This window comes from Manduca sexta, chromosome 5, assembly GCF_014839805.1.
Source record: "Manduca sexta isolate Smith_Timp_Sample1 chromosome 5, JHU_Msex_v1.0, whole genome shotgun sequence".
Classification (NCBI taxonomy): Eukaryota; Metazoa; Arthropoda; class Insecta; order Lepidoptera; family Sphingidae; genus Manduca; species Manduca sexta.
Window position 1 is genome coordinate 6705995 of NC_051119.1, and position 26203 is coordinate 6732197.

The 26203-nt window shown below is 34.8% G+C and overlaps 2 protein-coding genes across 3 annotated transcripts in view; one reads left to right on the forward strand and one right to left on the reverse strand.

Moving 5' to 3' along the window:
• The window catches only part of LOC115449369 (lysozyme), a 32581-nt gene extending 27597 nt beyond the window's left edge, over positions 1 to 4984 (forward strand). For both annotated transcript variants that reach the window (XM_030177171.2, XM_030177172.2), the window contains exons 4-5: positions 3483 to 3546; positions 4221 to 4984. In XM_030177171.2, the coding sequence (XP_030033031.1) occupies positions 3483 to 3546; positions 4221 to 4354 (198 nt within the window). In that variant the 3' untranslated portion in view covers positions 4355 to 4984. The remainder of the gene's footprint in view (positions 1 to 3482; positions 3547 to 4220) is intronic.
• Positions 1 to 26203, reverse strand: part of LOC115449367 — a 124484-nt gene that overhangs the window by 86324 nt on the left and 11957 nt on the right. The window lies entirely within an intron of this gene.

Here is a 26203-nt window from a genome sequence, read left to right on the forward strand (position 1 = left end):
TATCTAAATATTAATGAAAAACATTTTCTTGCACTTATTTTATCCCATCCCGCCACGGGAAAGAGAGAATACACCTCATGATAGATGTAATAAAAAATGCAATTGCAATGTATATAAAAAAACAAGAAGTAACAATTGTTCAATAAACGCGACAGCTAAATCAAACGCATTAAACATCATAAACATCCAGCTAATTTACGAATCTGTTTAGACCCTCAATTATACTCTATCGATTACCCCCCAGATAACACACCTCCTTTGCCCCCAAATGATTACAAATCATCGACAACAACCCATCACTACAAGAAGCGTTCCACTCTGCAAATCGAAGCTCCGATTGAAATCAGCCCGGCGGTCGGTAAATAACGTCTTGCGAGCTAATACTTTCCCTGGAGATTGCTAATCTCGGCACAGTACGTCTGATGAATGTACCAAAACGGTGTTTGCATCGGGCAAATCGCGGGAAACGTTATCTTACGTCAATATGGCGACGTTCGAAATTTAAAAGTTATTACCAGAAGACATTTGGATTGGACGTGTTCGATATTTGAAAATTACGGTTCAATATCAATCAGTACATTTGTGTATTTCTGCCAAAGATATTATATAGTTAGTTATAGACTGGATATCAGGGCCAAAATTTTTGCTCCATAATTTATAACCAATTGGTAATAAGTCGCTGTCTTATTTAAAATGTCCGTATGACAAGATGTCATAGCGTTCTTAGATATTAATATAAAATTAATATAATTACACAAAATATGCTAATATTCGCATTAAAAACGTGCAAATCGTTATATGGAAAAAATATGAAGTATTTTACATTGATGTATGCTATTTCACGGTAGATTGAGTAACCATCACAGAAGCGCAAAATTTTTGTATAACAATCTTCCCAATGTCCAACCTATATAATCTTAGAACTTTGATATCTGCCATCAAGCACAGTGACTGCAGCAATCTTGACACTTTTCATCAGACTTTATGATCTCAATATACGTAATGATTTCTTATGTTTACGCGAATGTTAGACATTGAAATTAAACTAATTTTCCGGATTTTATCGCGGTTTTTTGTTTTTTATTTTTCTCCCGACGTTTCTTCTTCGAAAACGAAGTCTTCGAAACGTCGGGAGAAAAATAAAAAACAAAAAACCGCGATAGAATCCGGAAAATTAGTTTAATTTCAATCTCAATATACGTTTAAAAAATCTTATATAATAATATTTATTTATTTATTTTGAGTGTTTACAACACAGAACACATATTACATTATTTTCACATATAGCAGTATAATGGCAGAAGATAGCCGTGTTTCTCTACTTACAGTAAACTACAGTAAATATCGATACAGTATCTTTGAAGCATACAAAATTGGTATACATTATTGTCGTAAGGGCTACGATTGGCAAGGCGACATTCATTCGACGTCAGAGGGCCGTCTGTCATCGGCTGCCAAGCGTTCCACTGCCGCGGTATCAATGAAATTACTTCCTATTTGTACCGGATTTAAATAAGAATCGGACATATTAGATTTTTGAATGATGGCGAATGTCTTTTTTATTTTTTTTATTATTATTCTCTTATTACAATAGTGGTATAATAATACAAGCTTCTAATATATAAAGCTGGAAAAAAATGTTTGTTGGTTTGAAAGCGCTTATCTCAAGAACTACTAAAATTATTTGGTTTTTTCATCAATAATAACAATCTACATTACTCCTAAGTGCTGTAGGCTACTTATTATCCCAGAAAAAAATCTAACGCGGGCGGAGGACTCGGCCCAATCAAAAAACTCTTCAGCTTTAAATATTAATATATAATAAGTTGATCTATTGCTGGACACGGGTCGCTACTACTGAGAGGTTTAGGCCTTAGTCCATCACGCTGGCCTAGTGTGAGTTGGCGGCATTCAATTACATTCTTTTTATAAACGTAATTTCTCTCAATAGTTTCTATTAGGGCCAGTGATCATAATATATTTATTTTAGATCAGTAATAACTAAGACGTGAACCGGATTTAATCGCCTAATGAAAATGTATGTTGATTTTTATTTGGTCTACTGCGATACGCATAGAGCCTAGTACTGCAACCGCCGAGAACTGACATATTAAATAAATTGCTGTCTATGAATTTTTAGGTATCACCGCAATGTTACCACCGATAACAGGTAGTCTAGGTCTAGGTCTGGTAGTAAGTGGTAGGTCTCTCATATGTGAGAGTCCGCCTGGGTAGGTACCACTGCAATTTATATTTCTGCCGCCAAGCAACAATGTGTTGCTTGGCGGCAGAATGTGTCCGATGGTATATTTAATGTTGTGTTCAGGTTTAAAGGATATTGTAGCCAGTGTAACTACTGGACATAATAAGACTTAACATCTCATGTCTCGTGGCGAACGCAGTGGAATACCAAACAATACTTGATAATTCAAGGTGTTAAATTGTGTTTCTACTGTTCATGGCCGGTCGGTGGCAAGCTCGTCCCGTCAATCAAAGCAATACAAAAAACCACTTCGAAAACTTGTGTGCTTAGTACAGGAGTGTGAAATTTATCTGCTTACCCCTCTAGAGCAAGGTCGTGAGCATACATAAGCCAATAAACTACGCATTGTAACTCACCACGAGTCTATAAATTTTAAATACCCACGTATCGGGATGCATCGCGTTTCGAAAATAATTAATCAACAAACACGGCTTAATATTATGTGGTCCATACACATCGCTGTCATTGGTTATTCAATATTGTTACATTAAAACGAAATACTGTCCGGGAATAATTACACGAGGCCGTCAATTTGAGAGAATATTTGAATAAAAACATCGTGATCTTCGGCCGCACACAAGACACTAGAGACGGGAGCGTTATACAAACTACAAAAAAATAACATTATGTAGAAATATTTGTAGATTTGTTTTAAGGATAATCTTTAAATTTATAAAAAAAAACGTAGTTTACTAATAAGCTACACTGTAACACACTGATTTAAGATCATAACGATGTAACTATTAAAATGTATTATTTTAGGATGTATTTTAGGATCTGGTGACCATTTTTTAGGGATTGCACACATCACGCGTTTATTCCCGAAGGGGTATACAGAGGCGCAACCAGGGCAGTCATTTTCGCCAAGTGTTCCGTTCCATGATGTTATAGGTGCAAGCCAATCGCTATCGGGCACAAATTCCAGACTCCGGGCTATTACTGAGCAGAGAAACCCAAAATATCAAATAAATAGGGATTGAAAGTCGAAATTAGTTTTTGGGATTTACGCTGATGCTGGTCAATTAATTAAAAAATCCAACTACTAGTTTGATTTCAATGTCTAACATTCGCGTAAACATAAAAAATTATTGGGCTTTAAGTATCTGAGTTTGATTTCCAAGTCGGAAATACCTATTGGGTATTCTATGACACAGCAAAGTGAACACAAAAATGCTGGCCCGTTCGGAACCGTTCCTAACTCATCTATTTGCATTGGCAGATCAACAATAAAGAATGGTGCAAGAAAGGTCGGAAGGGCGGCCATTGCAGCATGAAGTGCGAAGGTAAGATTTAGCACAGAACTTCGCAGAAGCCACTATGAAATGACGTGAATATATCTTAATATTTTTTTTATATGTGCAGTGCAATATGACGTCACTACACCTGATGGTAAGTGGAGTGGGGTCCAATAGAATGTCGACTGAAGAGAGATGATAAACCCTTGGCAGTCGACACAATTATGCCAGCCTGTTGGAATGAAAAGTGAAACCTTGAATGTATACAAACATAACCTTTATGTTACGGAAATCTAATTAAAATATGACGTCATATTTTTAGAAGAAAGGGCTCATAACACGTCATCATGAGTCTAATAATATTCCACAATAGATGGTAGCTTTTGTTGTAGAAAGCCGATGATAACACTTTAAAATTAAATTATTTAAATAATCAACCGCCACTCTTAGAATAAAGGCCTCATGACACGTCACCAAATTGAGTCTCATAATATTCCACGGTAGATGGTAGCTTTTGTACTAGAAAACCGATGATTATACTTTAAAATTAAATTATTTAATAAATCAACCGTCACTTTTAGAATAAAGGCCTCATAACACTTCATTAAATTGAGTCTAAAAATATCCCAGAGTAAATGGTAGCTTTTGTATTAGAAGCCGATAATAACACTTTATAATAGTTATTTAGTAAATTAACCGTCACTCTTCCAAAATGTTCACAGACCTTCTAAACGAAGATTTGGCTGATGACGTAAGGTGTGCGAAGCGCATCTACGACCGCGTGGGATTCAAGGCCTGGCCCACATCCTACGCGTATTGCAAGGAAAAGAGCCTGCCCGACATCTCCCGCTGCTAAACACGCCGGCAAAATAATAACAACTGCCAATCGATGTATACCTTAAGCTTTAATTCGATGTGTTCAGTGTGATGTAGCGGATTAATGCTAATAAAAAATCTCTATTCAGTGAACAATAAGGATTATTCTACAAACAGCTAAAAATACATATTTTTATAATATCAAAATGTAAAGTCTTTAACAGCTAGCTAAGAGGAGTTCTTAAAAACCTTTTTTTCGCGGGAGAAAAACGCCTTATCGCTACCACATCTTGGGGGGTGAGTGGAACAGTTATGTTGGTTTCACCAGTCTTAAGGCCCAATGTCGACACTCGGGAGTATAACATCATCCGAGCGAGCATTGGTCTTAGTCGCTACTCCCGTATATACCCTACACCAGCATACCACCGAAAACCCGCCGTGGCCTCCTTCGGCGCATACGGGACGGCCCCGGGGTATCTTGTTGCACTGAGATAGCTGCAAGAAACCATTCCTTTTTTCTATTACATCATTCCTATCAATTGATTTATTTTTTTTAGCTTTCGCGGATTTTAATGCCTTACTACGCATTATTATTTGCGAATGATATAAAATATTCGCTACATCACTGTTTATTATAATAAGAATATAGTTGTTATAAGTATTTTTAAATGCATGCAAATTTTTTGTTTCGTAATTTCTAAATATATTTTTTTTCAAATCATTCCTGCATTTTTTTTATTTTTCGTCAGACACATCTATGAAAAATTGAGCTTCTTTATATATAAAGTGCTTTATATATGAAGAATCTTAGTAGGTCCCATATTGATTGATTGATTCCTTCCTAACCGATCTTCAACTTCTCAACGAAGGTCAGCCATGTACGTAGGATATATTATAGTGCACAAGTGTGTGCGCAATACACAGGTGCACTCTCTGTTCATTCACTCTCATAGTCCGGTGAGACGGCTATCCGACCTGACCGGAGAGAGATCAGGCGCAGGACCAACGTCTCTACGTGCTTTCCGTGGCATAGGGGTGCCACACCGCCAACTTCCTGATTTCGAGCTACGATTGAGTAATTTTAAAATGAAAAAACCCAGTCACAACTATTTTGGCCCAACCCGGAATTCGAACCCAAGACCTCAGCGCGGTAGTCGTATCCGTATCTTGTACAATACAACTACGCCACCGGGGCAGTCAAGGTCCCATATATAACACATCTGAGAGCCCAGGTGGGTAGGTACTACTGCAATGTTTATATCTACCGCTAAGCAGCAGTGTGTACGCACTGTTGTGTTCCGGTTTGAAGGACACTATACCCAGCGTCATTACTGGGCATTATGAGACTTAACATCTCATGTCTCAGGGTGACGCACGCAGTTGAGTGCCAGGCAATTGTAATTCAAAGTTCTGTATGGTGAGGCTACTGTTTATGGGCAGTTGTTTTGTTTACCATGCAGGCGACATGCTCGTCTCGTCATTCATTCGTAATTAATATAAAAAAACTGAAATGCCTACATGACAAAAAAATGAATACTTATAATTATTGCACCTGTAATTTCAATTATAGAACACTTAAGTCATCCAAATAGTTTTAAAATAATAATTTTCTTTCCACTGACTACGTCAGATCTCATTTAGTTCTTCAGTCGTTTCCAAATGCGTATATCGATGTTGGCTCTACCTTCCGATAAGGAAATGAGCTAGCGATATGATCTTCGTAAGCCGATCTTCGCATATTCGACCTTTAGAAATATTATTCGGATTTTCCCAACGCACAATTTATTTTAAACCTTTTTTGAGATTTTTCATGTTGAGATATTTTTTTGTTGTTGCTTTGAATGACGAGACGAGCTTGCCGTTTGCCTGATGGTAAGCGATACACCTGATGGTACACGATATAAGCTGTCTATAAAAAAATTGAGGATATGTGAAGTCTGCCAATCCGCACTAGACCAGCGTGGGGGACTAAGGCCTATCCCTTCTCATTAATAGAGGACGATCGTGCCCAGCAGTGGACAGTATATAACACAGGTCTGGAACACACATTATTACAGAAATGAATTAACCTCCAAAATATACAGCAGGAAGTATTTCAACTATCAATATGAATAAGATATTTCTCGAATGACTCCATCAGAACCTTCCAGTTTCCATATTAGGGAAAGCGAATTTGCATTAATTTATTTTAGTTTTATACATTTCGATGCCACAGAATGTTTATTAGATTACAATTTGACTATAAAATATTGTTATGCGTTTTTAAACGCGTAGGCGGAAATGAAATACTTCCGCGAGATACAATCTCTTACTGGTCGATATTTTTCTTTGACCTTTGTTGCACTGTCATCACATTGCCCTACTGCGGAAAAATATTTGCCTCAGAACCAAGAGAATAACTTCGTCAAAAATTATGATAATTTTTTTTCATGTTTACGCGAATGTTATACATTGAAATAAACCTATTTTTCTGATTTAATATTATTATTTTCTCCCGAAGTTTAGAAGACCGTGGCGGTAGTTTTATTTCAATTATAATAATACGGCATGAAATTATAATAAAGGACATCACGTTCCTATTATAACAGGCTTAATATCATCCCATCTGCTGTACGCGGATTAGAATCTAATGATAATTATCATGTTATTAATTGTTAATGAGATTGTAATTAGTGATAATTATATATGCATTTCTCAAAACGCATATTGTATAAATAGTATATTGTATTTTTAATGGGACTTACTGCAATTGAAATTTAAAATGAGCATAAAGATTGTCGTAATTTGGGAATTGTAAGACTAATTGGGATTTGTCTGCGCAATTGTAGTACAGGTCTCGAAATACAATTGACGAAAACATGAAAAGCATAAGGGCTGTTCAGTCTATAGCAGCTTCATTATTCCATGAAGGCTTCTACGAAGAGCCAAATGAAAATAATGCTTAGGAGAGAAATATATCCTTGAACAATCAACAAACAACTACGATATTTATTTCGAAATACAAAAGTGAGTGAGCTTGAGAATATTTGCCGCACAATAGCTGACGTGCGTTATTGCTATAAAGAAGTCTACAGGCGCATAAATTTCATAAATGTGTGCAAGAAAATTGACGCGACTGGAAATTAATTTTAAGACGTTTTATTCAAAGCAAATTGAATTTAATATATTACTTTTATAAGGTACAAATTATAGTTACTCCGGCTAAATTGAAAAAGAAATTTCTTGGAACGACACTTCGACGATTATGTACCTACAGTTTTATTATCCAGCTTACAAACAGTGTAATTATTGGACATAATAAGACTTAACTCAGCTCATGTCTCAGCATGGTGTGCGCTGTGGAACACCAAACAATACTTGGTAATTCAAGGTGTTTAAAGGTATTTCTACTGTTTATAGATACTCCCAAACGGCAGACGCTTACCATCAGCTGAAAAGAAAGCTCGTCTCGTTAATCAAAACAATAGAAAAAAAATAATACCAGGTACCAAAAAAATTCGCAACTACTGACTTACTTTAGGAGTTGATATAAAAATTCCTTTGTAATATTTTTGCCCAATGTTTGTAACTTTTGTCACTGACCTAGTTCTTTCAAACTAGATTTCATACTTTCGTCATGTAATAAAACATAGTGTATGTAAATCATGATATTATTCAGATATCATACAAATATTCCGAGTCGAAACTCAAAGTGAATTCTAATGTGGTTAAAGAACCGCATTACAGCGAAAGATATTTCTTTAAATACCTACATACAATTGCAACAGGCCGATGTCTGTACATTATACTTATTGAATAAAACTAATATGGGGACTTTATTAGAACAACAATAACCAAAACAACAGTTTTTTTTCAATTTTTTACTGTCTGTATGTTTGTACACATATCAAGCAGAAACTACTGCATGGAATTGAATGCGGTTTTCACCAATATATTTCTAAAGAACTGACTTAATATATAGGCTCCATTTTATGCTGGAAAAACTACTTTACGCGGGCATAGCTGCGACCAAAATCTAGTTTTACTAATAAATTAGTTTATAGTGGTCATATACTTGCCCCGTATCATATCATGGGTAAACCAAATATGGTTGCTAGTAGGGGCGGACCCCTGCTTAATGTTTCGAAGACAAGGGAGCGTCTTTCTTTCCATTTTTTCTTTTTTATTATACAGGCAGCATTACACTTGGTGGTATACGGTGCGGGGTCCAGATATATTATAGAATTCGACTGACAATAGATGATTATCCCACCCTAGTAATTATGCCGGCCTATTTCAACTTATAATTTTACCGGCGGGTTCCACATTCCAAAATGATAAATCAGTAAAACAGTGGATGCATTTCCGCAGAAATACACATTATTTATTTCTTTTGCTTTACAAGTAGAAAGATGTCAATATTATATCAACAGTATCAATTCAAAGGGCTCCTGCAATTTTACAAATTTCCTATAATTTTTCGTTGATTATTTATTAATAGTCGGTTCTAGACGTACAAATACGTAACCAGACGGTTTTTGAACTATATATTTACCAGATAATTTTATACTTAAGGTTATAGCTTAAGGTCCATTTTTCATACATTTTGTTTCACCTTTAATCTGGGTAATTAAACAAGTATTGACAAGTAAAGAATTTAAATTCACGTCTAGTTAGTGATTAGTTCTCGCAGTTGAAAGAAAAACGTAAAAATAATTAATATGCATGGATATTTCGGCCTTTAAAATTTCGTCGTATTACTTGTCAATACTTGTTTAGTTACCCAGATTAAAGGTGAAACAAAATGTATGAAAAATGGACCTTAAGCTATAACCTTAATACGGTCTAGAGTTAGGACATAAATAGTTTTGTGAGGGTATCTGTGACATTTTTTGCTATAAAAACACCGAGCGTTGACAGACCGGGCAATTGGTCGTTGACAGTCGTACTATTAGGTTGGTTGGTCAAATATTCATGAAAGTGTTTCTGTAGCCAGTGATATTACTTTTTATTTCAATCAAAGTTGCTTCAGTCTAACACTAGTCAGATTAACCCTTCAACTAACCACACAATATGCAAGTTTGTTAAAAGTGGTTTGTTAAATTAAAATCTGTAATCCTTTAGTTGAACGGCTAGTGCGGGCCGCTCAGTCCGTACTCGTTACAAATTTCAAAGCGCCGGATATTACTTACGTACTTGCATGTGGTTATTTTCAGTTTTATTTCCATAACAGATTAGGGTTGTCGCGTACGTGTTTTATATATTTTATCTAAATGAAAAAATATACTTTATTGGTGTTTTCTCATGTTCAAAGCTATTAGGACATAGCAACAATTAGTTTAAAAATCTCAAATCCTACATATCCTATATTTTGTTAACATTATATCTGTGTTTGTTTTTTTTGGTTCTACATAAAAACTAGGTAAGCACTTTGTCAAAAAGGTAAAAACGTAAACTTTTTATGTCAAAAAAGATTGATTTTGAGCAGTTTCCTAGGGTAGCTGACCCACATCTTGTAACCATGAGACCAGGAATACGTTTCTAGTAGGTCAACTTATATTACTTCTTAAAACATAAAAATATATATTTCTAAAAATAAATGTGATGAATTTAGATAGTGCCAACCCTAACACAGCTACGATGGAATGTTCGAATATGAACCCGTTACACACAGGCCGTAGCGCCTTACTTATAGTTTCATAGTAAATCCAGCTTTTCCCAGACTAATCCCGTAAAATCTCTGACAAAAAACTGAATATTTCATTCGATTCGAGATATTTTTACTTTGACTATACGACTGAAATCTCAAGACTGGTTGATACGGAGAATAACTGCGGAAGACGGCTGTCTTATCAAGGAGATATAGACCTTAATGATATGACTGTATGATGGGAAAGTCGCTTGCCTGATGATAAACAGTACTTTTTAAACGTACGCAACACGATCATCGAAAAGTTTGGAATGTCATTGAACTGAGTTTGAATGGTCATCTAGTATCCTTATGAGTTAAGTGTCATGATATAATAATGCCGACAATTTCCTTCTAACCAGTATCAGTACAGCATTACAAAATAGTCGAAGGTGTGTTACTATAGGTACCCCAAACGAAAAAATCTTGCCTTTCGAAAAAAACACGGATTTTTTTCTAGTTCACTCAATTATTAATAAGCCCATAATTGGGCAGAAAATTCATTAAAAAATGTGCAAAGTCCCACATTTTGCCTAACCTAGGCACCAAAGTTATGGCATACCACCACTAGCTATATCCCGCAACTGCGCCTACATGAAAGGTCTTTCTCGAATAAAAGTTCGGTTACACACTTTTCCGAAAAAAAATTGCTCATGTCCTTCCTAGAATATCAAACTATCAAATTTACCAAATTTTATTGAAATCCATTCAGAGGTTCAGTCCTGAAACCGTAACAGACTTATTTACTTTCGCATTTATAAGTATAGATAACTATAGAGACTATAACATTCAGTTTTTACAGTTCTTATTACATATTCATAATGCTACATCAATATTTAATATCTACGGATACATATTTATTGCTTGTACAACTAACTATTACATATTAAACCAACAATAGATTTTATCGAATATTAACATTAAAATGGAAATTTTCTTCTTTCCCACGACAGCGGTTGTAAAACTTACGACATAATATAACGATCATTTATTTACTTAAACGACCGAAACCCACACGTCCCATCTCAAGCACAAATAAACAGCAATAAGCGCATATATTTGTTGACCAGCGTAAAAAGACCTCTCCATAATTTTACGAAGTGTAGGTTGTGGGGCTTCGCGGTATCGAAGTGTCTTGTGAAATTAAGGCTAAGAAAGAACTTCGATGAGTCTACATTGAATTTATAAAAAAAAATCCACGGTTATCGTTTGGTGCAATTATTTTCCTATATATAAACATAATCGTTTTTATAATAAATTATGCTCAATTTCCTATGAAAACAAAACGAAATCGATTAAAAAAAAAAACAAAATACAAGCCATTTTAAACATGCGACATAGGACCCACTTCTGAAAATCGCATTCCGAGCTCACCCGCTGTACCTGTAGATAAATCCTCCATATAAATCTTGCTTCTTACTACTAATATTATAAAAGCGAAAGTTTATAGAATTGTTTGGATGTTTGTTAGAAGTAAACGCAGAGACAGCTCAACGGATTTGGATTAAATTTGGCACACGGGTAGACCAACTCTTGAATTAACACATAGGCTACTTATTAAGGTTAGGATTTTTTTTACTTTAATTGTTGGCATTGTCATACTGGTAGCACTATAAATCACAGTGTTGTAGGGACTTTTGTAGCGGGAAACTCAACGGCCTGTCATTCAGACGAAGCCACGAGGAACACCCCGTATTATATACATCTGAAGCACACTGTATTTAGTTCTAGTGAAGTCACTTCGCCTTACTCGGAAAAACATGTATAACCCAGGTTACCAAACATGTGAACAAATTAGGCTCAGACCGCTGTTAAAGGCTTAGTGGACACCCTATGAGCGGATTAATAATTCCCAAGCTAAAGTGGACTCTAAGCGCATGAAATGTATAAAGCACTGAATTCGCCTCCTAATTGGCAATTGGCTAATGTATTTTGAGCTCCCGTGTTTTAGCGTTTTACTATAGAATGCCTCATTGGTCTAATATTATTGTACTTAGACTATGAAGTGTGAAGTTCTGACTGATTCTCTGGTTGAAAAGTGAGTTTATTATTATGTAAATATTAAATAAAAAGAAAAGTGTGATAAAAATATTGATGCCCTTTGATCAGAATGTCATTAACTACGTAGATCATAGTGTAAAAAAAATATTAACAACGTAGCTTAAATGACGAGAAAATAGGAAAGATTTTCGTTCCGTGAGACCCAACATTCGGAGTCACACAAACATTTTTAGCAATAGATATAAAGCCGCAACCAAAATTTATAATTATACAAAATTACCACCAATTTCACAACTATCAGTCAACAAATACATCACCCTGATTAACGATAACGATCAGAAACAGCAATTCGGTGGCAGAGGTCAATTAATACTGGTCGGTGTAACAATAAAAAGGCCACAATGCGCCGGTAATGTCATCTGAGCCTTCTCACGTTGATAGGTCGTTGACGCGCGATCGATTGGTAGGTTTTTTTGCTGGCGATTCCGTGGACGGCCGGCAAAATGCCTTCGCTAACGAGACGACGTACCGATAAAAGATCTGATATATCTCCGGACAAATGCCTATTGGTTCCGATAAAATCTTTGTGAATCTACGCTATTAAAGGTGAAGCTTGTAACTCTGAGCGGATTAAAAACATTCTTCAAAAAGCTGCATTATGTTTGGAATAATATGGTTTATTTTATTTTGATTTCATATTTGTGAATATTTCGTTTCACACGGGGGCGAAGCGTAAGAGAAACTAATGGTTCATAGGTCAAGTATAATTGGTTATGATCAGCCCACGTCAACATAATTTATGAAGAACAAATATTATTTGCTCTATAAATAATGTATTATGTCTAGACAAAACTCGAAGGCAAAATGTATTTACAAATGAATTTTTTATTTTATTTTTATTAAGTTCATATAATCGACAAAACCTAACCTAATCCAATATTTATTTAAATATCTAAATAAATTGAACTTCCTGGGCTTTGTAACTATTCTGTAATAATCTTGAGGCATTTTTAATGTACATAAGTTTTTAGGAACTCGGCACAGCGCCGCAGAAGCTGGTCATGTACTTTATTATAAATTGATTTGACATATATTAGGCGGCTTGTACGGCGCTGTGGATGATGCTTCGGTTTAAAAACAAGTGATTGCCGACACGATCTCGTAGTGATATAAATTATTTGGTCAAATAAATAATTATCCCAAATCCTTCGCCGCCTATATATCCGCCCGGACAGCGACCGTACACAAGATCTTAAAACCCTCCACAGTGGCTCACGTATATCCGGTTCCACCATGCCGGCATAATTGTGCCGACTGCCGAGAGGTAATCATGTCTCGTCAATCGACATTCTATTGGACCCCACTTCGCTTACCATAATGTGTAGTGGAGTCACTTTGGATGTATAAAAAGAGTCAAACCATTAATTACCCCATAAATACTAAGAATGAAGACATCATTCTCATATCTATAATTACCATTTCTTATAATTAAATCATAGAAGTATATTATTTGTTCTAATATTTGTATATCATGAAAAGACAAGTACATTCAGTTCATATGCACTGGCCATTTACAATATTAACACCGGCATATGAAATTTGAATTACAAAGTACTGCATTACACCGCACTGCGCCCATCAGAAGTGAACACATTAGATATTAAGAGGCATATTTATTTATTCAGGTTTTCCTGCAGAATTAACAAAAAACATGTTAACACTAAAAACTAAAATCTAAAAGTTGTAATAGACCAGTGTGAGGAAAACACAACATGAATATAATATCAGCCCTGTATTATACACTGTCCCACTGCTGGGCATAGGCTTCCTCTTCAACTGAGAAGGATTAGGCCTTAGACGCTAGCCTATTGCGGATTGGTAGACTTCTCAAACCCTCACCACCTTATAGTCTTTGACATCTGCTAACATGGAGTGAAGTATTCATTGATAATTGTCAATAAGTCGCCGTGACAAAATGTCCACGACGGGTCAAAATGTCCGATACTCTACATGATTTTCTATGACCTACGGCGAAACAAGAATAATGATGTGAATACACTTAGAACCATTAATAAAACCCCATCCTATCAATAAGACAGTAAATGAATTCAAAACAAATACGTATTCAATTGAGAATCAATGTACAATGACATTGATCAGGTCTCAGGGACGGCTCGGATTGTATGCTGATCGATTCAGTCGTTGTCACATTGTATTGGTTCTTCTATATCATCCCATACAGGGAGGAATGCGGTCTTGCGAGCTCGGGTCCCCTCTGGCACGCCTGCACACGTCCCCTGTTTTTACTTTATTCAAAATTGACATTTCGTTTATTTTGATTTAGTTATGCGGTGAAAATTAACCGAGTGATAGATTAATAATTAATTATATTAGCCACGTATAATATAGTGTGCTACTGCTAGGTACGGACTTCCTCTAATACTGAGAGGGACTAGGCCTTAGTCCACCACACTGGTCTAGTGCGATTGGCAGACTGTACACCCTCATAATACTTGTAGAGGACGTCTCAGGTATGCAGGTTTCCTCACGATGTTTTCCTTCACTGTTAAAGCAAGCGATATAACTTTAGAAAAATCGGAGGTGCGTGGCTTAAGGTTTTGAACCTGTGGACATGCGTATCGGTAATCAGTCCACTCCCAACTAGTCTATCGCCGCTCTTACAGAAGTATTTACACGTTGAAATCTCTCAGAAGCTTTACATATATCCATTTTAATTTTTTAGATCTTTTTCTTAGAAATCCTGGCTTAAAAATTTAATCTCACTTTTAAGTACAATCTCAAGTAGACATTTAATGTATTGAACTATATAATAAACCAAGCTTATGCAGTCATTTAAAAACATGTTCTCAGCTGAGTGGGTTTCTGCTACGTAAACAAATTTATCTATGAAAATCCGTCACATATTGTAACTTAAGATATCCTTTGGGCTGATGTTAATATTAGTTTATTAAGCGACTATGTTAAGATGCTGGCCTTAATTTAACAGCATCTCAGCTGACATCGGATTTGAAAGCGAAACTGGAGTAATTACTGGTGGTAGTTCTCTCATATGTGAGAGATCGCATGGGTAGGTACCACCGCAATGTCTATTTCTGCCGCCAAGCAGCAGTGTGTAGTCACTGTTATGTTCCGGTTTGAAGGAAATTGTAGCCAGTGTAACTACTATTCATAGTGAGACTTAACATCTCATGTTTCAGTATGACGAGCGCAGTGGAATACCAAACAATACTTTGTAATTCAAGGTGATGGTGTTTCTACTGTTTATGGGCGATCTTATAGCTTACCATCAGGCAAACGGCAGACTCGTCTCGTCATTCAAAGCAATAAGAAATTCTATTAATACGATCCTAAATATAACCTTAAAAACTATTTTTATATGACCTGGGAATCAAACCTAAGATCTCAGTATATAACCACTACTAAACCAAAAGATAACAAGACTCCGTTGTAAAATAAATTATGCATGTCCCAACTGTACATGTGGTGGGCGGGTTGCAGATCAGCTATTATGTAAAGAGGCTAGCCGGTTATAAATTGATTGGTCATTCATCATGTCATTGATAGTGTTAATTAAGAAATTCAAATTAAGTTTTAATTAGATTTTGGTTTCAATTAGTATTCCAGACTAGCTTTTACCTGCGGGTCCGCGTGAGTGATAGAGGTTTTCCAGGATAAAAATTAACCTATATCATTCAGAAGTAATGTAGTATTTCTCCATTAAAGACTTCTAGAATAATGTGTAAGAAGCCCTGGTTCTGTTCACGACCTTTGTCAAATAATGTATTTGCTGAATATATGGTCCAAATCTTTATTATATAAAGCGGAAGAGTTTATTTGTTGAAAGGCGTTAATCGGTATGGTCCTAATCTTTATTATTATATAAAGCTTAAGAGTTTATTGGAAGGTATTAATCTCAGAAGATTACTGAACTGTTTTTATATATTTTTTTTCACTAATAGGAAGTTAAAACTCCTGTGTTATAGGCTTAATATATGGTCCAAATCTTTATTATATAAAGCTGAAGAGTTTATTGAAAGGCGGTAATCTAAAAAAATTACTGAACTGATTTTGATATTTTTTTCACTAATAGGAAGTTAAAACTCTTGAGTGATGTAGGCTACTTTTATCCTGAGAAAATATTTATCCCGGAAAACTTTTTACGTGGATGGAGCCGTGGGTACCATTATTTATAACAATGGCCGGCAGACGAGTAGATCTCTTTAGGTTAAGTAATCATCGCCCACAAACGCCAGATGTCACTTTATGTGGGTTTTCTATGAAATACTACATTTTTTATCCCCTATTAAGTGATCTTTACCTTTAGAGTAAATAAGACGAAATATACATGTATACTGCGATATTAGTAAGGCCTTACATCTCACTTACATACTTCAGGTGACTGCCGGTGCATGGTGCATAGTAGGTCGACCTGATTATGTCGAATGGCATGACCTTTCTATTGCCATTCTATATGATACTCTATCTAGACGGCATCGCGCTTAATATCAAGTGTAGTGGAGTCACTTTGTCGTGTCAAAAAAAAAACACAACAAAAAGGTACATATAGGAAGACTTGAAATTGGAACAGTAACGCATTAAATATTAAACAATACCTACATACTACGCATAACTAATTTTGAATATTCGTGTACGCTCCGCCCAGAACCCGAATAAGCAAACAATGTGACTAGTCATTACACGTGGTGTCGACTTGCTTAGACTGCACACGCTCACGGTATACCTGAAGGGGTAGACAGAGGCGCAACTTGACTTGGGTAGGTAGTCAAATTTATGAGCGACTTCCTAGTTTTGTCATTCATATAATAACTGTCCACAATATTTTAGGGTTTATGAATGGTCAATAGTAATAAAGAAATTATTTATTCATACATTACGTTGTTGCACCAACTTTACATACATAGTTAATACGAATAACTTCCTAATTTTGTCCTTCACACAAGAAATATTCACAATATTTTAGATTTAATGAACGATCAATACGAATAAAGAAATCATTTAGTAATATATTTCGTAGATTCATTTATCCATCCAATAACTTTTCAATTACACATTCATTCAATCATTCATTTAAGCAAACATCGAATAATGTATTCGTTCATTCGTTGAACGGAGATTGGAAAAGGGAACTATTTGGATCTTCCTCAATTATCGTATTCAAAATAGACCATAAAAGTTGGCAATAAATAGTTGTTTTTAGTGAGTTAGATGCCGCGCAGACGCTGTCAAATTGATACTGATAAACACTACATTATTAGAAAATAATAATAATAAAACTCTCACATTTAAAATAAGCATATAGATAGACATTGTCCCGGATTAACATATAATATTCTTTTACCTGAAAAGTATAATGTAGGGCTCTTATTCCGGCACAATTCTTCCACGCAATTGAAATAGCCAGCAAAACCTGCGCACGCGCATAAAAGACTTCACGAGGTGACAGTACTTTTATATTACCGTTGTCTGACACTCTACAATGAAAGCGTACTCAATAATTCCATTATATTTTTATAGTCAAATTAACACTTATATAAGGAACAGCGTTAGGAACGGCGTTAGCAACACTAAATCACGCCCACTATATCAACTGCGTTAACCTTATATTCTACATTTTGGTCGCGAAATAGTCCACCATGGTAGCTGATTCAGACGTAAACAATATTATAGAATTTTTTTCACTCATATACACATATTATAAAACAAAGTTCCCTTTTCTGTCTATATGTTATCGATTTTCTCAAAATCTACTAAACGGATTTTTTAGAAATTTGGTATGGAGATAGTTTAAGACCCTGGGAAGGTTATAAGCTATCCCCGGGAAAATATATAGCGGGACTTTAATCCCGGAAAACTTCACGCGAGCCAAGCTGCGAGCAAAAGCTATTTTATATATCAATATCCCATAAAATCTAATTGATTAGTTATTATTCCACTTAATAATGGAACCTTGTAATATCAAACCCTAAAATCGAGTTATTTAGAACTGCTTGATAAACCTAACCGTAAAATATTCAAAAGGTACCGTGTGAATGGTGCTTTACACTCTAAAATTGGAAAGTAAAGGTGCGACGCCTACGCATGCGTGGGGGCTCCCGCGGACATCACAATGATAGTCGCGCTTGTTTCCACTTGGAGACACTGGGATCGTGGGTGGTGATGAGCGGAAGCGATTTTCACTTTGAATTTCCTTTTTAATATCTTTACGGTTCCATAAAGGATCCCTTAGAGAATCAGTTTGTCGTCTGTCTGTCAAGACTCTCATAAATTCGTATTAATTCGATACCAAATACGCAGCACTACAATCTCTTTTGACCGTAAAAACTTATAAAAAGGTATGAAAGATACGATATGAGTTTGTCTCGAACTTGTCCGGATTTTTTATAAAGACTATCGTCGCTACATATTGACACCATGAAAACCAGAGGAAACAAATACGATGGCTTTTAAGGTTAATACGCTTTCCATAAATGTCGATTATATTACCAATTAGCAAATGTAATTTAACACATTGCGGCTTATCAATTAATAAAAAGTAACACAATATATAAACTCTATTTAAAGGGTAATTAAGACAAGGTTCAATTGCACGCGTAATATATATTTCATCTCAAGATATCGAGGCAGTGTCCATTCCTAAAACCAACACAAATTCAAATCCAAGCAACTCACATAATGTTTTTCGAAAATACAAATTTTAGCTTCTGCAATTAATTACCTCATTAATTAGGTATCATACACACGCCTTTTATCCCCAAGGGGGTAGACATCGGCGCAAGCAATGCACCCACATTTCGCCATCTGTATTCCTTCCGAAGATATGATAGGGAACGAGTATGGGAACGTATCAGCTTATTCTGTAAAAATGGACTGCCTACCGAGTGTTGCACACTACTCCGTCCGCGTAAATGATCTTTCTTGGAAAATGCTGTCGTGTGCCTGTTGTAATAAAATACGATTTGTAATAATTGCTAGTTATAATGAAAGAGACAGTTACAAAAGAAGTAATTTTGACAGACCATAGCATGAAATTTAGTTTCACAGGATTTATGTCTACATTCCAATAGTGCCTTTTCGGAAAAAAGCCTGTAAGTGATTCAAGACATGGTCAATCTGTATACAAAATTTCATCAAAATCCGTACAGCCATTTTCGCGTATACTCGTTACAACTTTCCCATTAATAATAGATTTAAACACCTATTGTTTGTCACAACTAATCTAATAACGCGTTGCCTGGAACGCCCAATGTATAACTGATGAAATATGTAGATGCCCAACGCAGATTTGAAATACATTTGCAATGTTGATCAATTCCAATAATTGCCAGATCAGGCAAGAACTGCTGTGCTGTATGTACATACATTAAACGGGATTTGGAGTTCGACGCATAATTGACCGGTGATCTGTTGATCAATTTAAATAATTACAGAGTAATTATGAAATGCGGTAATAAATGAAACCACATCGTCTTTACTTCTGTTAATATTGTGCCAAAATCATCCAATATATTTTATTGAAAAAATAACGATTTTATTTTTCAGATAATTTTCGTTTTGTAATTTTGTAGAATAATAATTTTAGTTGTTATAAACTGTTTAAAGGGCTTTCAAATTGTATTTTTAAAGGGGAATTAAAAATTAGAAATTCCTGGTAAGTAAGCTAAACTCTTGAAGAATTCATTATATTATGTTTAACCGCAATGACAAAAAGGTGTCAGAAACTTAATATATCGTATTTTTTTATATACCTCAGTTATTACAGTGCAAAGAATGATTAATTTTAGCGACGATATTGTGCTTTTTTCATTACTTAGTATTGTTGGATGTTTTGTTTAATTTCCTTCTGTTTTATCCACTGCCTTCTTTATTACATAATGTTTTTGTGGAAACTTGATAAGATTGAGTGTTACCTTCTTATATTGTTTGAATTTGTATTATTGTTAAAATACATAATAAAAATTAATTCACCAACATAAAACGAACTAAATATCATACCTCAATAAAAACAAAATAACTTACATCAAATATAATATCGCGTTTAAAAATCGCTCACGCTCCGCTCGTCACAAAACCATCTCCCTATTAAAGTACATCATTATCATGAACACGGAACATTTTTTATTTAACTCGTGAAATATGTAACCACGACGTCGATTATAAAGCCAAGTATGTGATCGCAGTTTGCGTGACGTTTTAAAACCGGTTTCTATGCATAGTAATTTGGTTTTCACAATTTTTGTACGAGGCCCCAGCTGTGAGTAACGGGTGTTGGGTAAAAATGTAAGGAAAGATGATTAAAAAAATGTGAAAAAAATTATACGTCCTGAAAGTTATAAAATAACGTAGAATTTACTTTACAGCGATTTTATAATTTAATGGTAACACTTAAATTAGTTTTTAAACGAATTATAATAAAAATGGTCAGCCAAAGACACAATAATTCATATATATTTTATTAAATATCATATTAATTGACCAGTGCGATCATACCGAAGTTCCATTATAAAAAATATAACATGACAACAACTTTATTCTTATTTCAAATATTTTATCATAAAAGAAAACAAGCATAAAAATTATAAAATAGAACACGAATTCCATAAAATACATAAGAAGATTACAAATGTTTCATTGATATTCGGTCCCATTCACGCGTGGGTCCCGCCCGCGGCGCTATTGTCTGACCGTGTGTGGGCGGCTTTATAATCCGCATAATTACGCCCGGTGACAAGTAAATTAAAGCCTTGGGTTTTGTGGAAACTAAACGAGGCTCGATTGATTATTTCATTCATCGGCAATCGGTTATCAGTGTCGGGTGGTTTAGTTCATTCAGTACAGCCGGCGATGCGTTTTATAATCTGCTTTTTAGTGCGACACTATTGCTATTCTAGATTCAAATTTTTAAAAAAGTTGTTGATTGTGTAGGGCCATTAGTACATTCAGAACAGCCGGCGGTGTATTTTATAATCTGCTTTTAGTGCGACATTATTTTTTTTTATTTAATTTTATGGTTTTTAATTATATCTATTTTTTTTAAATACCTAGTCATCATCCAGTGCTCTAAATGCGACCGTCGAATTTAATATATTTGTAACAAATATACGTATTTTTTCTGTACTCCTCTATATATTCTTTAAATTTCGTACTTTACCGTCCGTGTAATTTTTGTAAACAGGAGCAAAAAAAATTTGCTTCACATATATATTGGTAATTACTAATTATTAATTCATCCAATCCGATATTAATCGGATCTTAAAATAATATTAGCCAAAAGGTACTAATATTCTCTACATGTTTTTTCGAGATTATTTTTACCTCCTTACCGTAGTACTAAGGTATGGATTGTGGATGTGATATTGAATTCGATTGTCAGTAAGGCTAACACTTTACGTGAGTTTTTTCAAATACATCAAGCCGGTGACGTAAAAGTAAATCCGAAACCTTAAGGTTATAGCTTAAGGTCCATTTTTCATACATTTTGTTTCACCTTTAATCTGGGTAACTAAACAAGTATTGACAAGTAAAGAATTTAAATTCACGTCTAGTTAGTGATTAGTTCTCGCAGTTGAAAGAAAAACGTAAAAATAATTAATATGCATGGATATTTCGGCCTTTAAAATTTCGTCGTATTAAATTCGTCGTATTAAAATGGACCTTAAGTTTGAAAAAGTCTGTTACGTCGACTTCAAACTTTTAACTCATAAGTATAGACAAATAAGAATATTAATTTTTTAGAGATTGTCTATGTACCGTGTCAGCTGAACTGAATAAATGTAGTATAAATCCAAAAGTAACTGCTATTATTTCCATACTACTGCGTGCGTCACTGAAGCGAATGCCGTAAGTGATTCTCTAACAAGCAGTGCACATAACTTTAACTTTTCTCAAGAATATTCATTATTTATTTTATTAAAAAAATTGATTTTAAGCATAGTAATCTTGTTTATATTTTTAGGTTCCACAGAATGGCAACGGAAACATTTTGTTAGTCCTGTGCCGTTTGTATACCTTACGTTAATAAATGAAACCACATACTCGTCTTTACCTCTGCTAACATTATGCCAAAAATCAATTAATAAAGAATAATTTAACCAAAAAATCCCTGTTTTACTTTACTGATTTTTATCATTTTGTAGTTAAATGCGAATATGGTAAGTGCCCTGTATTTCTGACTTAAAATGCGATGTTCACGCTGCGACAAATTCTCTTTTAGCAGTAAAATTAGGACTTGATATAAGAATTTGATAAAAAAACGCAATAAATGGATCATGTTCCGATCAACAAGTCTTTCACGAGAACAAGCTTTGGTGCAAACAGTTATGAACTTTGTTGCTCATTAAACAACTTTTTTACCACTGAATACATTTGTCTTCTATCTCACCCAACGTGACAAATTAATGTTGTTACACCTCTGCCTACCCCTGGGAACGAAACGTGGTTATATACCGGGCCCATGGCTACATGACAACTCGTTTCGTGTTTTTATATTTCGTAAAACACGCATTTCGAAAATCAAAACGTGCTCCGGACCACGCAGCGGAAGATGTGGGATGCGGTACTAGATCCAACACCCGATAAATGTCGCTTATCTGTAGCCAGATCTATCTTACTTATATTATAAACTAGTTGACCCGACAGACGCTATTCCCGTCTTAACTATGAATTTGCAGCGCGCATTCTGTCAATCGCTTACAGTTATTTCACACAATTGAATTGTTAAGTTTTCTTAAATTTTCTAATTTTCCGCGCAATTTGTTGTTTTTTTTTTTCATGAGAACCTTCTCCTGACAATAACAAACACAAAAAAAAAATAGTGAAATCGGTCCAGCCGTTCACGCGTGATGACGTGACCAAGGGAAATAGGGATTCATTTTTATATATATAGATTGTTTAAGTACTAATGTGAAAGTTTGTGAATAAATACTTTGCTAATCAAAAACATGTAAATTGCTATATTGATCTGGACATATAAAATTAGCTTTTGCCCGCGGCTCCGCCTATATGAAAACGATTTGTCGCGTTAAAAAACACTACGAGTAATGTATCTCTCTTAGTGAAACAATTTTTAAAAACGATTCAGTAGATCCAGAGATTAGTCCCTTCACACAAACAAAGTCACAAACTTTTTGGCTTTATAATTAGTATCGATGTATCAAATCTTGATTATTAATCTACTGAAACTTGAGTATTAAAGACAGAAAACTTTTTTTTATGATACTAAGAGGAGTATAAACTGTATTTTCGGAAAAGCTATCACTCTGGCTGATACGTTAAAAACTATTAAAATTAAAATGAATTTTTATTTGTAAATGAATGCGAGTTACGATATTTTTTTTACTTAATTAAAATATTTAACTTAAAATATTTTTTTTCTTTTTACTAGCAATTGTGTTACATAAGATATTTTTGAAATGGAAATTACTGTACAAAGCAACTATCTAGGGCTGTCACACAAAGAATTAATTTGGCCCTGAGAAGCATTCAGCCAGCATTCCGATGTAATCGATATCAATTATGTTAATTATATTAAAATATTCTGTGATAGATAGTCTATTAATTTAACTATATATTAATTATCTATCTGATTAATATTGTAATTGGAGTAGATTTACCAAAAATTTAAGTTTTCATAATTGTTTGTAATAGAAACAATATTTACATACTGCAGTTTAGTATTACTAGCTTTTGTTTGAGGCTTCGGTCGCGTGAAAGTTTGTTTGGGACTCGAACTATATTAAAGTTCATCGTATCTGTTTGGTACTTACGACCAACACCTCGGTTAACGCCCCCCCCCCCCACTCTTCCACCACCGTGACTTGAAAGCTGTAAACTACGAAACGTTGGGAAAAAATATAATATAAAAATTATATATGTAACGAAAAGCGATAAAATCCGTAAAATAGTTTTATTTTAATGTTTTTACATACATTTTTATACAGAGAAAATACATTTTGTCAGATAAGTCTTTTTTACATATTACGAATATTTTTATTAAAAATAATATCCTTTCTCCTTATGACGGTAGTAAATTTAGAGAAATAAAATAATATAAACTCATTACATTGTTTTTAAACCTTATTTGTAATCTATTTTAGACAAATAACTTAGGGAAACATTTTCAAATATTCTTTCTCAGTATTCAGCTTATAAAAAAAAATCTTGAATTTTTAAGGCCCTAGTTTGAATTATATCTTATCTGTCAGTTAATGAAAAAGATCTTTAATGTCATACGACCTTTTAACTTGTAAGTGTAAGTCGGCAGGTGGCAATTTGTACTGGACAGGTGGTAACTCCAAACGTATTTCTCGCTATAACATGCCCTGTTGCCCATCTTTGTCTATATGGGCGTAGGTATCTATTAGACAAGTCCTATGCCTTGCGACTAAATAAATCTCTTTTGTTTTCTATGATTTCCGATTTAAAAAATAATAGTGGTAGATTGCTTTAATTTCTTATGACCATCCGCTATGTGTAGCTATTATAATTTTTTTAGGGTAACGTACCTCAAAAGGAGCCTTTATAGGATCACTTTTGTCCGTCAAGGACCTTTTTCTTCGGAACGCATAAAGGTACGAATTTGAAATTATTATCAAAATTCTTGCAATTACGGTCTCTTTCAGCTATAAAAAATCAAACTTGTAAGTCAACGCGATCGGAAGATACGACCGTTTACGACGCATGTTTTGTGATATCACAAGGGAATCAAAACTTTTTGGAAATTTGGCAAGAAGCAAAGTCTTACACCACATGTAAGAGAAAAAATCTGAAATACTAGGATTAACAAAAAATCAAACTCTAAAAATTGTTAACATTCTGCCAATAGGTTATTTGATTTATTTTTATATATAACTTGTATAAAATATGTACGTCGTATATATTCTAAAACAGAAGAAGTCATTGAAATCTGGCGAAAAATCCACAAGTTATAAGACATTGAAATTAAGCAGTAGGGGTAAGTGTCAAAAAACAGAAAAGGACGAAATACTTGCGTGTGACGTCATCGGTTATTACGATCCGTGCGAAAGAAAGAGATGGAAAAATATCCCCACTCTACGCCCACTTCTGCACGTAGCAATATTTGAAATTTGAAGTACTTCCTCACTTCTTATTGAATTTTAATGCTATTTTCACAGAAGAATTCTTTTTTAGTACTAATTAATAATAATAATAATATCAGCCCTGTATATACTTGCCCACTGCTGAGCACGGGCCTCCTCTACTACTGAGAGGGATTAGGCCTTAGTCTACCACCCTGGCCTAGTGCGGATTGGCAGACTTCACACACCTTCGAAATTCCTATAGAGAACTTCTCAGATGTACAGGTTTCCTCACGATGTTTTCCTTCACCGTTAAAGCGAACGATAAATTCACAAAGAATCCACACATGATTTTTTAGAAAAGTTAGAGGTGTGTGCCCTTGGGATTTGAACCTGCGGACATTCGTCTCGGCAGTCCGTTCTACACCCAACTAGGCTATCGCCGCTAATTGCTGTTACATATTAAAAATGTTGAAAATGAAACATAATCAATCACATTATTAACAAATAAGTATTACAACAACCACCAACGTTTAAACCAACATCAAACACATGTGATACCTTCACCCAACGTTCCGAATACCTTGTGCTCAGTGGGCTAATTTACACATACTAATTGTGCGCGTAGGCGACCAGCATTCATCATAGAGAGCGTTGAATCGACAATCAACGTGATATTGCTTAACATAGGCCTTAGCAAAGGGCGACGCGTTTGTTTGGACTGACATGATTTTTCATATATCTAAATGTTCAACATGTGAAAGTTTGTACAAATGTTTTTTGTTATTGCTTTGACTGACGAGACGAGTTTGCCTTTCGCCTGATGGTAAGCGATACGACCGCCCATAAACAGTAGAAACACCATCACTGAATTACAAAGTGTTGTTTGGTATTCCACTGCGCTCGCCATCCTGAGACATGAGATGTTAAGTCTCATTATGTCCAGTAATAAATGTTTTTCAAATTAATGTATAGATAGACAAATGAGTTTCTTTTGGCTATAATTAACATGCCGTATGACTCGAAATATACGGAGAAAACAGACAAGTACACATCCATTTGTGAAATATTGTAGCCGCAATCTGGCCCCAGTTCAAGTATTGTATATCCGGTTCCAACAGGCCGACATAATTGTGTCAACTGC